Raw genomic sequence first — 16,854 nt, forward strand, 5'->3', positions numbered from 1 at the left:
GGACAATGTGGCGGAGTCATTGGCAAACAGGTGGATGGGGCTGGTACGTCCCCCTCTTTCCAAAAGCAACAGATCTGTTGTGCTTTATGGCTGAGATTCCAGTGATCTTTATAAGAGAACCTAGTGTCACACAGGTCACAGACCTTCTGCAGGATGTAAAGCTCTTAAAGGAACAGCAACACCAAGAAATAAAAGTGTTTTAAAGTAATTAAACTATAATTTACTGCTGCCCTGGTAAAACTGATGTGTTTGCTTCAGAAAGACTGCTATAATTTATATAAATACCCTGCTGTGTAGCCACAGGGGCAGCCATTCAAGCTGGAAAAAAGGAAAAAGGGCACAGGTTAGATAAGCTCTGTAAAGTACAATGATAATCTAAAGAGCTAACCTGTGCATTTTCTCCCTTTTTTAAAAACTTGAATAGCTGCCCCCATGGCTACACAACAGTTTTTTATATAAACTATTGGAGGGTTTCTGTAGCAAACACACAGCTTTTACCAGTGCAGGGCAACAGTACATTCAACATTAATTTTTACATAACATTTTTTGGTGTTACTGTTCCTTTAAGATAATGGCTAATGTCTGCCATATCCATATTATATGGGAATAACGCAAGTCTGCTACCTAGCTAGCCTAAGGATCAGTGGAAATATCTCAATAATCTCTTTCTGGGCCCTTTTGAGATGATATTTTTTTACCTAGTTTCAAGTTATTAGCTGGTATTCAAGCTACTGCTATTAGGGATTTAAAACAACAGTGCCACCTGCTGGTCATTTCTGCTGAAAGGTTACAGTCAGTGGAAATCAAAGTTAGTGAGAGAAGGAATGTCTGTCTTGTGATGTAGCTCAGATGTTTCTCTGGTCTGTTCTAAGCAGAGCAACATCAGAACAGCTGGGCCCCCTCCCCCCATGCCCGCTACCAAAACATTCCTCCTCCAACCACCTTCCCTCCCCACCCCTAGTTCCTGCCCTGCTTTCCTCGGCTCACTAACATCATTTTCTGCTGAGTGTGGCAGCTGAACTGAACAGCAGGCGGTGCTATGGTTTCAAACTTATATCAGCAGTGTAAAAACTGCTATTATCTATTATTATATTAAAACTAGAAAGCAAGATAATCTCAATTATCTGCTCACTAACTTAATTTTCTGCCGACTGTGGCCAGTCAGTGGGTCTGAACAGCAGGCGGTGTATTAAATTCATTATATTAGTAGTGTAAAAACTCTACACTATAAATAAATGTGATTAATGACCATTTACAGTACATGGGGGTATGTGCTTATACAGTGATAACGAAATCATTCTGTACTGCTAATGTTAAATACTGGCCTGCCCTCGTATCCCTGTAACTGTGCATCGCAATAACCAATTGTAAACGTTCCCCGCAGTGATAATCTCTACCAAATGACCTCCCAACTGGAATGTATGACTTGGAATCAGATGAATTTGGGGTCTTCTCTTAAAAGGTCAGTTACTAATTGCTGTGTTTCATATCTCTGGCACTTACATGTTGTTTTTATATGAATCCCTCTAAAGGCAAAATCTACTGGGGATTATGGACAAATGCACCAAAATATTGGAGGTAATAACATAAAGCAGCATTGGGGCTCACTGGCAAATTTGCCCCAGTGCAGAAACCAATCAGAGTTATGCTGACATGCTGATTGGTTGCTAGGGGTTACTGCACTGGGGAAAATCTACCCAGCATTAGCAAATGAGCCCCAGTAGTGCCATAACTAGAGGAGAGGGGACTCTGGCAACACAGGGCAAATTTGCCAGTGGGCAACCAGCAAAATTGTTACATTAATTGTTCTCCCTGCAGCTGGCTGAAAGAAAAGCCAATCACTGATGTTGCCTGGGTCAGACCGATATGTGCTGGGGCCACTGGGGCCACTGGGGCCACCTGCCTAACCCCTTCACCCCCAATTGCTCGTACATTATACTTATCTTTGCTGTGATTGGAGTGGGGGAACGCTGGCAGGGATTGGGTCTGGGTCGGCAGGGCCACCGGGTTTTTTCCCAGTGCTTTGGGTTACTGCCCATGGGCCCAATTTGCCCAATGCTGATAAATGTGCCCCACTGATATCCTACTGAATCTTCAGACAACTAGGGGGAGCAGTGGGACAAGTTTATGGGGGGGTTTAGTTTTCCTTTAATATTTTTTCAGTGCATGAAAATATAACAATCTTTTTTTGGCATTTGGAAATAGCTTTTTTTATGTAAGTTCCATGTGATCCCTTACAAATTTATGGTCAGGGTTTATTTATTTTCTTACACATTGTGACAATGGGGATTAACTATGACGGGAACAAATATACCTGGAGTGCGGTCCAATGTCTGAATGTAAGGATATGGGGGTTATCTGTGAGCTGCTGCTGAATTACAGCAATGCTAGAATGGGGGAAAGGCATGTTCTGGCTCCGTGGGTTCACAGGCGGTCAGTAAGGGAAGGGGCTTGACCCCCGAATGCTTTAGCAGTAATGAATGGGAATGTACATGGATGATCTATGGAGCTGGGCTTTTTTTTTCTTTTAATTTTTCCTGTTCTTTTTAGGCCAAAGAGACAGAATCTGTGGAAAATCAGCAGACATAGTCTCATCTTTAATACCCTGAGCCAAAATATTTATGTCTTCCTAAGCTGAGAGTAACAATGCACAGCCCAGTATATGTCTGATACCGGGGGCCAGGGACATAGGCTTCCCTCTCTATAGAGCGGCCAAAGGATTTAGCTTTGTATAATATATGGGCTGCTGCAGGATCACTCCTCATTGGGTAAATGCCTGTGTTGCTTCTGCTATACCGATCATTGATTGGAGGGGGGTGGGAGATAAGTGATTGGAGGAGGGGTGGGGGAACCAGATCCACCATATGGAATCAATAACACATTTGTGATCCTGGGGTCCTGGGAGGGGGTTGGGTTGGGTTGTGGGTGGGGCATGGGTCTCCCTATCAAATGTTGCTGGACCACAACTCCTAGTACAGTCTTATCCATCTGTTTCCATATAGGGCTACTTCAGGTATGGGACCTGTTATCCAGAATGCTCGGGACCTGGGGTTTTCCGGATAAGGGGTATTTCCGTAATCTGAATTTTGAATAGGCTTGTTCTGCCCCCATTAAGGATATTATATCTTAGTTGGGATCAAGTACAGGTACTGTTTTATTATTACAGAGAAAAGGGAATCATTTAACCATTAAATAAACCCAATAGGGCTGTTCTGCCCCAATAAGGGATAATTATATCTTAGTTGGGATCAAGTACAGGTACTGTTTTATTATTACAGAGAAAAGGGAATCATTTAACCATGAAATAAACCCAATAGGGCTGTTCTGCCCCCAATAAGGGGTAATTATATCTTAGTTGGGATCAAGTACAGGTACTGTTTTATTATTACAGAGAAAAAAGAAATCATTTTTAAACATTAGAATTATTTGCTTATAATGGAGTCTATGGGAGATGGTCTTTCCGTAATTCAGAACTTTCTGGATAACGGGTTTCCGGATAAGGGATCCCATACCTGTACTGCATTTGTTTCTGCTGGCAGCTGCCCTGGGGCAATTTTAGGACCTTTGTTAGATTTCATTAGGCAGGCATGAGGTTGGTGAAAGCTGTAGCTCAAAAACAGCTGGAGGGCTGCAGGTTGGACAAGCATTATATATGAAATTCTCCTCCCCTCCAATGTGGGGGACTTACATCATGTGTAACTATGACCTTAGCCTGTATTTATTGGCAGCGACCCTTTATTACTTATTTCCAGGCCTGACTTGGGAAGCAGCTTCTTGTGCACTGATGTACCTGACTCATGAGCAAAAACTATATCAGTATTATGAGACTTTAGGGTTAAAGTCGGATAAAATGGCTTTTTGATGGGTGTCACTTCTGTCTTACTTGCAGTCACGGGACGAGTTACGAGAATGACAGTCACAGCACGCCGATGCTTTACAGCTGCGGGGGTCAGTACAGGATACACACGCACGGGGTCTTTAGAGGAATCCAAGTAAGTACAGTCTTATCAGTCGGAAGATGGCAGCAATACACTGTTTAGCTGTAAATATTTCACTGTTTATCTATAAATGTTTCATTTTGTATGAAGGCCAGTGTTGGACTGGCCCACAGGATAGCAGGAAAACTCCCGGTGGGCCCAGGTGTCAGTGGGCCCTCCTGCTCCTGATCATTTGGCCTGTTTCATGCTCATTCCCTATTTCTGTATGGGAACAAAGAGGAGAAATAGATGGAAGAAAAGATGCTAGCATGTAAATAAAAGACTAAAGGTCCCCATACACAGGCCGATTGTAGCTCCCGATATCGGTCCCTTGGACCGATTCGGCAGCTTATCGGTCCGTGTAGGGGCAGAAACGACGGCCATACCCAACCAATATCTGGCATGAAATTGGCCAGATATCGATCGGCAGGTTAAAACATTCAGTCGGATCGGGGACTGCCCCATTATAATTTGATCGTTTGGCCCCAGGGTGTGGATATCAGGTGAAGATCCGCTCGCTTGGCGACCTCACCAAGCGAGTGAATCTTCACGTGTATGGGCACCTTAAGAGAATAAAGAGGTTGAGTGAGGAAAGGAGGAAAAATAGTTTGGAGAGTGGGCCTAGGGTCTAAGGTTTTCTGGAGGGCCCATGGGGTCCCAGTCCGACACTGATGAATGAAAATCATACTGCACCCACGGAACTGTGCATATTTGCAGTTTTACATATTGAAGAGAGCTGCCATACTACTAGCCTCTTCATTGACATGTTTATGATGCCCCTGGGCAGAAGTGCCAGAGCACTAAGGGGCACAAGAGACTACTTAGTCATTTATGGTTGCACCTTTACACAGGTTACACCTGATTTGCGCAACAAGACACAAAGCACAGACTGTAGTATTAAAACCCTGTGCCTTGAGCAACGGGGATGGGGGTGGAGGGGGAGTCATTTTTAAATGTTGCACCCATAGGTGCTTCAACTTGTGCCTAATCATGCAGGCAAGCCCAATTGCACAACCGCAATGGCACGCAAGCCTTGCCACAAATCCAGGCCTGAAGCTGGGTGCTTCAAAAGTACAGTACAGCAGCCCAAACACTTCTGTAGTGCCAGTGTTGGGCTGGGGTATGTGAGGCCTGTGAGCTGCTACCCCAGGGGCCCCCCTCCAGCTCACCCACAGCCCTTCCCCCCCACATGTGTACCTTATACTTTGTTGCCAGTGGGGGAGCGGCGGCTGTGGGGAGTGACAATTCTTGCAGGTGGGGATTGGGTTTGGGTTGGCAGGGCCCACAAGTACTGGGACCACTGGCCCAGTCCGACACTGTATACTACACATGCACCAAACCTAGGGTGCTGCCACATAGAACAGGAATGATGGCACCCCATGCCAGCACATGAAGTAAGAAAAAAGAGATGAACCAGTTGAACTTTTATTGGGTATCTATATGCCGCCCTGGTGATTAGAGATGTAGCGAACTGTTCGCCGGAGAACTAATTTGCACGAAAATCAGGTGTTCGCAAGTTCGCGAACTTTTAGCGAAGTTCGCAATTTTGGGTTCGCCTTAGCTGGAGCCAAATTTTGACCTCTCACCCCAGAGCCAGCAGATACATGGCAGCCAATCAGGCAGCTCTCCCTCCTGGACCACCCCCGGACCACTCCCTTCCATATATAAACCGAAGCCCAGCAGCCATTTTACATTCTGCCTGTGTGTGCTTGATGAGTTAGCATAGGGAGAGAGCTGTGCAGGGATTTGAGGAACAGTTTAGGTAGCTTTGCTGACTAGTAATCTACTTTCTACTGCTCTGTATTAGCCCATAGGGAGAGAGCTGTGCAGGGATTTGAAGGACAGTTTAGGCAGCTTTGCTGACTAGTAATCTACTTTCTACTGCTCTGTATTAGCCCATAGGGAGAGAGCTGTGCAGGGGTTTGAGGGACAGTTTAGGTAGCTTTGCTGACTAGTAATCTACTTTCTACTGCTCTGTATTAGCCCATAGGGAGAGAGCTGTGCAGGGGTTTGAGGGACAGTTTAGGTAGCTTTGCTGACTAGTAATCTACTTTCTACTGCTCTGTATTAGCCCATAGGGAGAGAGCTGTGCAGGGGTTTGAGGGACAGTTTAGGTAGCTTTGCTGACTAGTAATCTACTTTCTACTGCTCTGTATTAGCCCATAGGGAGAGAGCTGTGCAGGGGTTTGAGGGACAGTTTAGGTAGCTTTGCTGACTAGTAATCTACTTTCTACTGCTCTGTATGTAGCTGCTGGGGGCAGCTGTCCTTCTGATCTCATCTGCTGTAACCCAATAGTCCTTGTGAGGACTGCTTTTATTTTCTGATTACTGTTACTCTTCTTTTCATTGTGTACTGCACAATTGCGTGTGAACCGGCTGTAACCTTTACACGACTTGATTGGCATGTAGACGCCGGATGTTTTAAAGCAGTTTATTACACAAGTTTAGAAATGTAGTGTAATTTCTGCCCTTTACAGCACAAAACGCAACGCTGTGTCAACAATGTATTTTTCAGAGAAATTTTTGCCCTTGATCCCCCTCCTGCATGCCACTGTCCAGGTCGTGACACCCTTTAAAAAACTTTAAAATCAGTTTTCTGCCCAGAAATGGCTTTTCTAGTTTTTAAAGTTCGCCTTCTCATTGAAGTCTATGGGGTTCGCAAAGTTCGCAAAAGTTCGCACTTTTTGGCAGAAGTTCGCGAACGGGTTCGCGAACTTTTTTTGTGAGGTTCGCTACATCTCTACTGGTGATTTTGGCCTTGTTCGGCTATTGAATAGGAAACAATCTCCTTACATACAGGGTGATTTTTTGATGTTTCCCCTTTAACACGTTGGTTTTATATAGCCACAAACATTATGATTCACACATCATTCCTGGCACAGAATGACAGTGTCGGTGTGGGTGCTGATTAGCCCATACCCCCCGCTGAGCTATAACAGGATAGAATAATTGTGCATTTGCGGAGTGCGGAGGAGTTTACAAATGAAAATAATCCCTGGTGATTCATAATGCCGAGTTTACCCGCTTTACTCAGCAGCAAAGGTCACTTCTTGTACAAAAGACTCATCGCTGCAGTCATTTTGCTTTCTGCACAGTATCATTAGCTCAAGTAATTATCAGCTTTTCCCATTGGCATAAAGTGATTTATTATTTGCGGCTGAAAGGTGCCGCTGAGTAATGGATAAAAAATAAAAAAAGAAATAAAAAACAAGTTATTTTTAATATTTAAGTTCCCCTTTAACATTCACTTGACTTTCCATAGATGTGGTATTTGACTATATTTTAAATAAACTGAAGCTGCCATGTTGGTTGCTCTGACATGGATGATATTTCATGATCTTTTGTTTCCCCCTAGGATGTGAGGCGCGTGCCGGGAGTGACCCCAGCCATAGTCAGATCATCGACAGAGGCCAATGAAAAGAGGCCATTCATGTGTGCCTACCCAGGGTGCAACAAGAGATACTTTAAACTGTCCCATTTGCAGATGCACAGCAGAAAACACACAGGTACCCCAATATTAGCAGAATATCGGGGTGTTGGCCATACAAAGGCCTGTGTATGAGGAGGCAACATCATAGGGTTACTGCTGGTTCCCATAGCCAGGTCAGGGCCATTTCCCAGAATCTCATTAACTCATAAGAACTGTATCTGTGCCCATGCTACTTTCTTATTTGGGGGTAAATCCGCACCGGTTCTGATGGACCATTTATAAATTGGATTCAATATGTTGGAAGCTGAATGGACATGTGGCAGCAACATCATAGTATTGGGGGGGGGGGGGGGTTACACAATAATAGGACAAAGTTTGCTCCATCCCAAAGCTTATATTAAATTATCATCATTTAAGTTGCCCAATAAGCACAAGTTAACCGCTAATTTGCTGCCCTGCCCTGGTCAGTAATAAACATAACAATAAACCAAAATGCCCCTCTCTATTTCCCTCATCTTTATTTAGCTGGAAGGTTTATATACAGTCTCTGAAAAATGGCACAGTTGTGTTTGTTTGTTTGTTAAAATGTTTTTGTTTATCTTTTGCTCCCTTAGGGGAAAAACCGTACCAGTGTGATTTCAAAGACTGCGAGAGGCGATTTTCTCGTTCAGATCAACTTAAAAGGCACCAAAGGAGGCACACAGGTAGGAAAATTTAGCTTATGGTGGAAAGATGTGCAGATCAATAGCTGGAAATGTGTTTATTTATTGTTATAATAACTAAAGGAAACACTGCATAGGGCAATCACATGACACTGGTGGCCATACTAAGAAGTGGGAGTCTTCGAATACAACTCACCAAAGCCTAACAATAAAATATGCACTATGAACTATGGCCACTTCTTGGGCAAAGTTTAAGATGCTGTTTTTGGCACCTGGGGTGACTTTTGTATCTTGAAGTGGACCCAAATGTTGCATTCTACACTATATTATCAAGGGTATTGAGTTCTCCAAGGCCGGTGGCCCACAGGATATAAGGAGAGAATCCTGCTTGCTCTGTTTACACATAAAAGGTAATTTGCCAAGTGCAGGGCAGGGTGCAAAGTGCAGCCATGTGTTTGTACTCTGTACCCTGCCCTTCATGTAGGAGACCTGCCACAGGCCTGTCTTCACCCCATGAATACAGCTTTGCCTGTGTTCAGCAACAATGTATTCATGAGGGGCAGGAGGAGGCACATACCCCCTATCAATCCCCTAACGTCCATGTCTTTCAGCGGGTGCAGCACATATTATTAAGGGCAAATATTATAATGCCAATATGATAAGCAGCCATGTAATTAGGTTGGGGATGCATACTTTAGAGAGCTAGGGGGCACAAAATAGTCAATTTTTGAAAAGTTTATATATTTATTATATCCCAATTACCTAAAGAGCAAAACATAAGGAAGACTTTGGGCAGTGGGACAGTCTTCACTTCTCTCATATATGAAGATATTTATATATAAATGGCTTCACCCTGCATATATGAAATTGTTTTGACTGTAAATGTGACATATTAATATCATCCTTATATTGTAGGCATTAAACCTTTCCAATGCAAAACCTGCCAACGAAAGTTCTCCAGGTCCGACCACCTGAAGACTCACACCAGGACTCATACAGGTAAAACAAGTGCGTATACTTTTCTTCATATTTTTTTTTACTATATTGTTGATATCTTCAGAATGGGCAATGCCCCGACATGCACTGGAAATGCAAATGTTAAGGCTGTTATCTCCTAACTTGCTCAAATAACACAAAAGAAAGGGGTCTAATTGGTCCATAAATTAGAATTATGAGAAACCCTGTGGTCAAATATAGGCATGAAGGTTGGCTTTGGGGCTTAAAGCAGGTTGTGCCATAATACAGTCTTGACCAGCCCTTTAGCCAATGATTAGACTTATTAGTCTTATATGTCCTATGATCCCAGGATTCCCAGGATTTTAAAATGAACTTTTAGTAAGGAGTGATATCCTGTGACAATTTGCAATTGGTCTTCATTTTTTATTTGTGTTTTTTAATTCTTTTTTTGAATGAGTGACTGCAATATGAAAAGTATAGGTCCTGAGTAGAAAGATAAGTAATGAAAAGTAATAATAACAATTTGAACATATAAAATGAAGGCCAATTGAAAAGTTGCTAAGAAATAGCCATTCTATAACATACTAAAGGTTAATGTAAAGGTGAAACAATCCTTTAATGCGGTTTACGTATCACTCAGAGCATCATAGGCCTATTTTGTCATATACAGGAATGCTTGGGACCTGGGGTTTTCTGGATAAGGGGTCTTTCCATAATTCGGATCTCATACCTTAAGTCCACTGAAAAAATTATTTAAACAGTAATTAAACCCAATAGGATTGTTCTGCCCCCAATAAGGGGTAATTATATCTTAGTTGGGATCAAGTACAGGTACTGTTTTATTATTACAGAGAAAAGGGAATCATTTAACCATTAAATAAACCCAATAGTGCTGTTCTGCCCCCAATAAGGGGTAATTATATCTTAGTTGGGATCAAGTACAGGTACTGTTTTATTATTACAGAGAAAAGGGAATCATTTAACCATTAAATAAACCCAATAGGACTGTTCTGCCCCCAATAAGGGGTAATTATATCTTAGTTGGGATCAAGTACAGGTACTGTTTTATTATTACAGAGAAAAGGGAATCATTTAACCATTAAATAAACCCAATAAGGCTGTTCTGCCCCCAATAAGGGGTAATTATATCTTAGTTGGGATCAAGTACAGGTACTGTTTTATTATTACAGAGAAAAGGGAATCATTTAACCATTAAATAAACCCAATAAGGCTGTTCTGCCCCCAATAAGGGGTAATTATATCTTAGTTGGGATCAAGTACAGGTACTGTTTTATTATTACAGAGAAAAGGGAATCATTTAACCATTAAATAAACCCAATAGGACTGTTCTGCCCCCAATAAGGGGTAATTATATCTTAGTTGGGATCAAGTACAGGTACTGTTTTATTATTACAGAGAAAAGGGAATCATTTAACCATTAAATAAACCCAATAGGGCTGTTCTGCCCCAATAAGGGCTATATAATATCTTAGTTGGGATCAAGTACAAGTTACTGTTTTATTATTAAGGAGAAAAGGGAAATCATTTTTAAAAATGTGAATTATTTGATTAAAATGGAGTCAATGAGAGATGACCTTTCCGTAATTCGGAACTTTCTGGATAATGGATTTCTGGATAAGGGGTCCGATACCTGTACCAATCGATGTATTTATGTCTTGAGAAACGCCTTCAGTATTTACCCAATACGACAAGTTTGGGCCTTCATTAAAAAGGAACAAGATAGTCATGGAGGCCTGTTACTTTTAGGATATTGAGTTACTACAATTTGTCTAAATTTCACCAAAACATAACATGGGCGGAACCATACGTTCCCCAGGTAGGACACGAATACTAGAGACAAATACAAAGTTCTAATAACTGGATATTTTCTCCTCAAACAGGTGAGAAGCCCTTCAGCTGTCGGTGGCCAAGTTGCCAAAAGAAGTTTGCCAGGTCGGATGAATTGGTTCGTCACCACAACATGCACCAGAGGAACATGACCAAACTCCAGCTGGCCCTTTAGACACAAGGGAGCGGCAATGGGACTGGAAAAAAAATGCTACTGTATTATATATAAATCATTAGTGCAACCATGTAAAGGCATTTTCTGCCATTATCCACTAAGTGGGATTCTGTTCATCTCTCATAGTTATAATATCCTGTAACATAATGGAAAGCGTGGATATGTTCCTGAATGCTGAGTGTCCGTTCGGCCTAGGCTGGTCTAGTTATTATCAGTCGGTTACTAATTGTTTGAGAATATGCTTGAACAGTTGAATGGCACATTGGGCTGTTCTGGAAAGGGGCGTGTTTACTAAGATTGGAGATAATTATCTCCGGTGATGTTGCCCATAGCAACCAATCAGCAATTGTCACCTTGTCACCTACAAGTTAGAAATCAAAGCAAAGACCCAATTGGTTGCTACAGGCAACATCACCGGTGATATTTATCTCCATTCTGAGTAAACATACCCCTCTGTGTTAAAGTAGCCCAAGAAACGATGCCCATTATCTGAAACCACTCCCTCCCCATAGACTTGCATTGAAATCATGTGACAAGCAGTTGTGTAGTTTTATAAATACATGTTGTGTAAATTCCATAGCTACTAATGGACGGACATACCCTCCCATACACTATAAATACTAAATACAGTGGAAGACCAGACTCTGATATTTATCCCACCTCTATACCTGTTTCCTTGTTATATTCATTACTGTCCAAACTGCCTGAGGCATGATCAGTAGTACATCTATATATCAATCTATATCTATCAATATAGACACAGGATATGGGTGTTTTTGTAACATGTTGGGCAACACTGCTGTGTGCTCTTTATCCTTGTTTATAGAACAGATTTAAATACAAAGGCACCCAGTTGACTTGCAATCATCATGATCAACCCACAAAAATAACACAATGTTAAAATATTTAGTATAAGTAAATGTATAGTAATGCTGAGTATGATTACCCAGCAAGTCCAGTTGCTATTGCTTTGCTTATACTAGAGATACCATGACTTCAATACAAGAAAACCTTCATAGTCACAATGTTAAAATATTAGTGCAGATCCATAGAATGTGGTTGTTGCTTACATTCAGTACGCCAGCTTGGTTGCACCCAATGCCACATTAATCCATCTCATTTTATAAATATATATAGATATATGTGTTGTTTTAAGTTGGGCTTTTCCATTTATTTATTTTCACTAGAGGTTGATGAGGAGTGTAGAAGTGACAGTTACTGCGGAACATTTAACCATTTGAATGGAACATTGGAAATTAACTATGCATCTGCAGAATTCCTAAAGGCCATAGATAAATAGGGCTAATTTAAGACACTACTACTGGTCATGGATAAATGCTGACGTTCTACAGTACTCCTAGTAGCCATGGATAAATACTGCTTATTTACAATGCCCCTAGTTGCCAAAAATAAATACTGCACTACAGCACCCCTAGTGGCCATGAAAAACAACTGCTGTTTTACAAACCTAATGGTCATGGATAATTTCTGCTAATCTGCAATACCTAGTGGTCACGAATAAATACTAATGTTCTACAACCCATAGTGACCATAAATACTTCTGCTCTGTAACCCCTGTTCTACAATACCCAGCAGCCATAAACCACCTCTCCCGTGCTACAACACCCCTAGTGGTCATGGATAAATTCTACTGTTCTAAAAACTTCCTAGTGGTCATGGATAACTTATGATGTTCTACAACAGCCTTGTAACCATGAATAAGTACAGCTGCTCTACAGCCCCTAGTGGCACGGGTAACTTCTATTGTACATACTAGTGCTATACAGGGCCCTGAGAGACCATAGGTGCAATCTTCTTGTTCTACAGTACATATAAATACTGATCATTCTGTCAGCTCTTGTGACCATGCAAAAATGGTGTAAAATATACAACTGTTTTTGTCTATGGAAAAGGAAAGACAGAAAAATATGGAGAGAAGAAATGTTCAGTAAAAACATGTTTTAGTGCATCTAAAATAAAAGGATGAATAACCCAAGGGGACAATTATGGTGCTAAGAATATAACTCCCTTTGTAGCCATTAATAAATTCTGCTACTCTACAACACCCCCAGTGGCCATAAATAAGTACTTCTGTTCTACAAACCTCCTTGTGGTCAAAAATAAATTCTGCTACTCTACAACACCCCTAGTGGCCATAATAAGTACTTCTGTTCTACAAACCTCCTTGTGGTCAAAAATAAATTCTGCTACTCTACAACACCCCCAGTGGCCATAAATAAGTACTTCTATTCTACAAACCTCCTTGTGGTCAAAAATAAATTCTGCTACTCTACAACACTCCCAGTGGCCATAAATAAGTACTTCTATTCTACAAACCTCCTTGTGGTCAAAAATAAATTCTGCTACTCTACAACACTCCCAGTGGCCATAAATAAGTACTTCTATTCTACAAACCTCCTTGTGGTCAAAAATAAATTCTGCTACTCTACAACACTCCCAGTGGCCATAAATAAGTACTTCTATTCTACAAACCTCCTTGTGGTCAAAAATAAATTCTGCTACTCTACAACACCCCCAGTGGCCATAAATAAGTACTTCTATTCTACAAACCTCCTTGTGGTCAAAAATAAATTCTGCTACTCTACAACACTCCCAGTGGCCATAAATAAGTACTTCTATTCTACAAACCTCCTTGTGGTCAAAAATAAATTCTGCTACTCTACAACACCCCTAGTGGCCATAAATAAGTACTTCTGTTCTACAAACCTCCTTGTGGTCAAAAATAAATTCTGCTACTCTACAACACCCCTAGTGGCCATAAATAAGTACTTCTTTTCTACAAACCTCCTTGTGGTCAAAAATAAATTCTGCTACTCTACAACACCCCTAGTGGCCATAAATAAGTACTTCTGTTCTACAAACCTCCTTGTGGTCAAAAATAAATTCTGCTACTCTACAACACCCCTAGTGGCCATAAATAAGTACTTCTGTTCTACAAACCTCCTTGTGGTCAAAAATAAATTCTGCTACTCTACAACACCCCTAGTGGCCATAATAAGTACTTCTGTTCTACAAACCTCCTTGTGGTTTAGAAATAAATTCTGCTACTCTACAACACCCCTAGTGGCCGTAAATAAGTACTTCTGCTCTACAAACTTCTAGTTGTCCTGAATAAATTCTGCTACTCTACAACACCCCTAGTGGCCATGAAGAATTACTGCTATTCTACATACCTTCTAGTCAGGTCATGGGTACATACTGCTGTTCTACAACAGCCTTTACATCATGGATATATACAGTTGTTCTATAGCATACCCAAAGACACTGTATAAATGCATTTATTATTCAACAATCCTAACAAGCCCTTGTACATACTCATCCTGTACAGCACCCCTAGAAACCACAGATACATTCTTCTGTGCAACACTATATAGATAAATACTGATCATTCTATTATCCACCTCTTGTGACAATGTAAAGATAGTGATGTTCTACAGCATGCCCAGATACCTTGTATATACAACTGTTTTTGTCTATGGAAAAAAGAATAAGTCAGGGCAAGAATATATGCAGAGATGGACAGTTCAAGGAAAACATACTTTAGTTTCCATTTGAGGGAAAATAAAGGGAGAAATAACAAACTCTCCCAGGGGTCTGCAAGATGGAGGATATCCCTAAGCAAAAGTGAGGCTGAAGTTAAATCTAAAATTATTTTGTTGTATCTCTTTGTATTTTTAGTGAATTTGTTTTTCTTTTGTAGTTTTTAATTTATTTTACAGCCCCATTAGAAGAGGGCAATACGGAATCCTTGGGGGGCATTTTTATTGTTTGTATTCTTTTGGTGCCAGAAAGGGCAGTGGTGTTTCATTGTGCGTGTCTCACTCGTCCTTGCGATGGGGAAAAAAGGGGTTAAATGTTATATTTCACCGGGCAATTTTTTCACCTGCTTTATAGAGATTTTCTTTTTTTGGGCAGAAATATTTGGGTAACAATTTATGGGAAAGTATTTATAGATCTCTACTAAGGCGCAATTCTCTTAATGGTGACCTTTTTCCAGAAAACAACATAATTGGGGGCAGAATTTTCAATTTATTCATTTAGTAATTCAGTTTGCTACATTTTTCAGTCTATTCATTAAACAGATTTTACATTTATAGTAAAAATTTATCGGAGAAAAAAAATCTCTAGAAAGCAGCTAAAAAATTCACCGGAATTTTTCAGCCTTTCCTAAAGACTAGACTTTATGGTTGCTTTGTGCTAAATTATCCAAAATTCTATTTCTAATTCATTTTATCAAATTTTTCAGTTTAGTAATCGAACAATAGTGATGAGTGAATTTGTCCCATTTCACGTAAAATTTTTTGAAATGGCAAAAATGTTGCGCGCCAAAAAAAATTGTTACATGTGTCAAAAAACGACGCGCACAACTTTTTTTTTATTCACTTCATTTATTTTACGCGCGCAACTTTTTTTTTTACGTCGTCGACAATATTTTGACGCGTGCAAATTTTTCCGCTGCAATTTTTTGCCGCCCATTTTGAGAAACAATCAGCCAATGGCGAAACATGGAAATTTGCTGCGAATCCATGCCTGCCAAATTATTTTGCCCATCACTATTGAACATGTTCATTTTCAATTTATTGAAAAAAATAAAAAATCTAAAAAAAACCAGCTGAAAATTCTAAATTTTTTCAGCCGTTGATAAATCATTCTGAACTATGGTTGCCTTGTGCTAAAATATCCAAAATTCTATTTTTTAATAGAATTTATTACATTTTTCAGTTTATTTAACCGATTTTCAAATTTTTGTAAAAATTTATTGAAGGAAAAAAAAATCTCTAGAAAGCAGCTAAAAAAATCCCCTTCTGAATTTTTTAAAGCCTTTAGTAAATCTAGACTTTATGGTTGGCTTTTCTACAATCTCCAAAATTCTATTTCTAGGTGACCACTCAAAAAAACCCAAGAAAAACCATGAAAATGAGTGGAAGTGTCTCATTTAAATCCCTAAAGCGGTTTTGAGATTTATTAACACTGTACGTGCTGCACTGGTTTTGCGGCTTAGATTTGTAAATATATTGCTTCAAAGAAATGTACTAAAGAAAATGCAAAGCGGCTGGTCCATAATCTTTTTGTTCTCAGATTGTTTCGTAATTCGTTTTTTGTTTCCGTGTTATTAAAGCCCTGAAGCAAGAAGAATATTATTGGCCGGGGCGTTAAAACAAGGGAAATTTATTTCACTATGTTTTTGTCTTTTTTTTTTTTCAGTTTGTATGTAAATAAATCTGTAATATAAATACGGGATGGTATTGCTGTTAGAAAACATTCCAACGTAGAAATGTATATTAGTAACTGTTTTGATGTTTTTACTGTAAATGTAACCTGCATATTTCACCCGGCTTTAATAAAAGCTAATTCCATTGAGTCGCTGGCGTCTTTCTTACTCCAAAAATAACAACAAAAAAATAGCAGAAATGGCAAAAAATGTAGCCGACATTTAGATACAATTTCCAGGGACGCTTTTTGTTGTTGGGTCATTGTGACAAGTGGGAGTGGTTAATAGGCGTGGTTGTAACAATTCTATCAACTAAATTACAGTAGAACCCCCATTTTAAGTTTTTCTTGGAACCAGAAAAAAATGGTGAAAAATCCAGGAAAATGTAAAATCAGGGAAGCTTTTTGAGTTGGGTTAGTAATTCCAGAGATGCTGAGAACCATTCTATCCAATGGACCAGCTTTTTTTTTTTTATGAATTCTACCAATTAAACTACTTGAGAATTTTGAGTTGAGTTAGCAATTCCAGAGATGCTGAGAACCATTCTATCCAATGGACCAGCTTGTTTTTTT

The 16,854-nt window shown here is 40.2% G+C and overlaps 1 protein-coding gene across 4 annotated transcripts in view; it reads left to right on the forward strand.

The window, feature by feature from the left end:
- Window positions 1-16,431, forward strand: part of wt1 (WT1 transcription factor) — a 39,839-nt gene extending 23,408 nt beyond the window's left edge. For 2 of the 4 annotated variants that reach the window (XM_031899917.1, XM_031899919.1), the window contains 6 exons: window positions 1,385-1,462; window positions 3,890-3,992; window positions 7,333-7,483; window positions 8,022-8,111; window positions 8,985-9,077; window positions 10,928-11,146. In XM_031899917.1, the coding sequence (XP_031755777.1) occupies window positions 1,385-1,462; window positions 3,890-3,992; window positions 7,333-7,483; window positions 8,022-8,111; window positions 8,985-9,077; window positions 10,928-11,049 (637 nt within the window). In that variant the 3' untranslated portion in view covers window positions 11,050-11,146. 4 annotated transcript variants of the gene reach the window in all.
- Window positions 16,432-16,854: the final 423 nt, after the last annotated feature.

This window comes from Xenopus tropicalis, chromosome 4 (genome assembly GCF_000004195.4).
Source record: "Xenopus tropicalis strain Nigerian chromosome 4, UCB_Xtro_10.0, whole genome shotgun sequence".
NCBI classification, from domain to species: Eukaryota; Metazoa; Chordata; class Amphibia; order Anura; family Pipidae; genus Xenopus; species Xenopus tropicalis.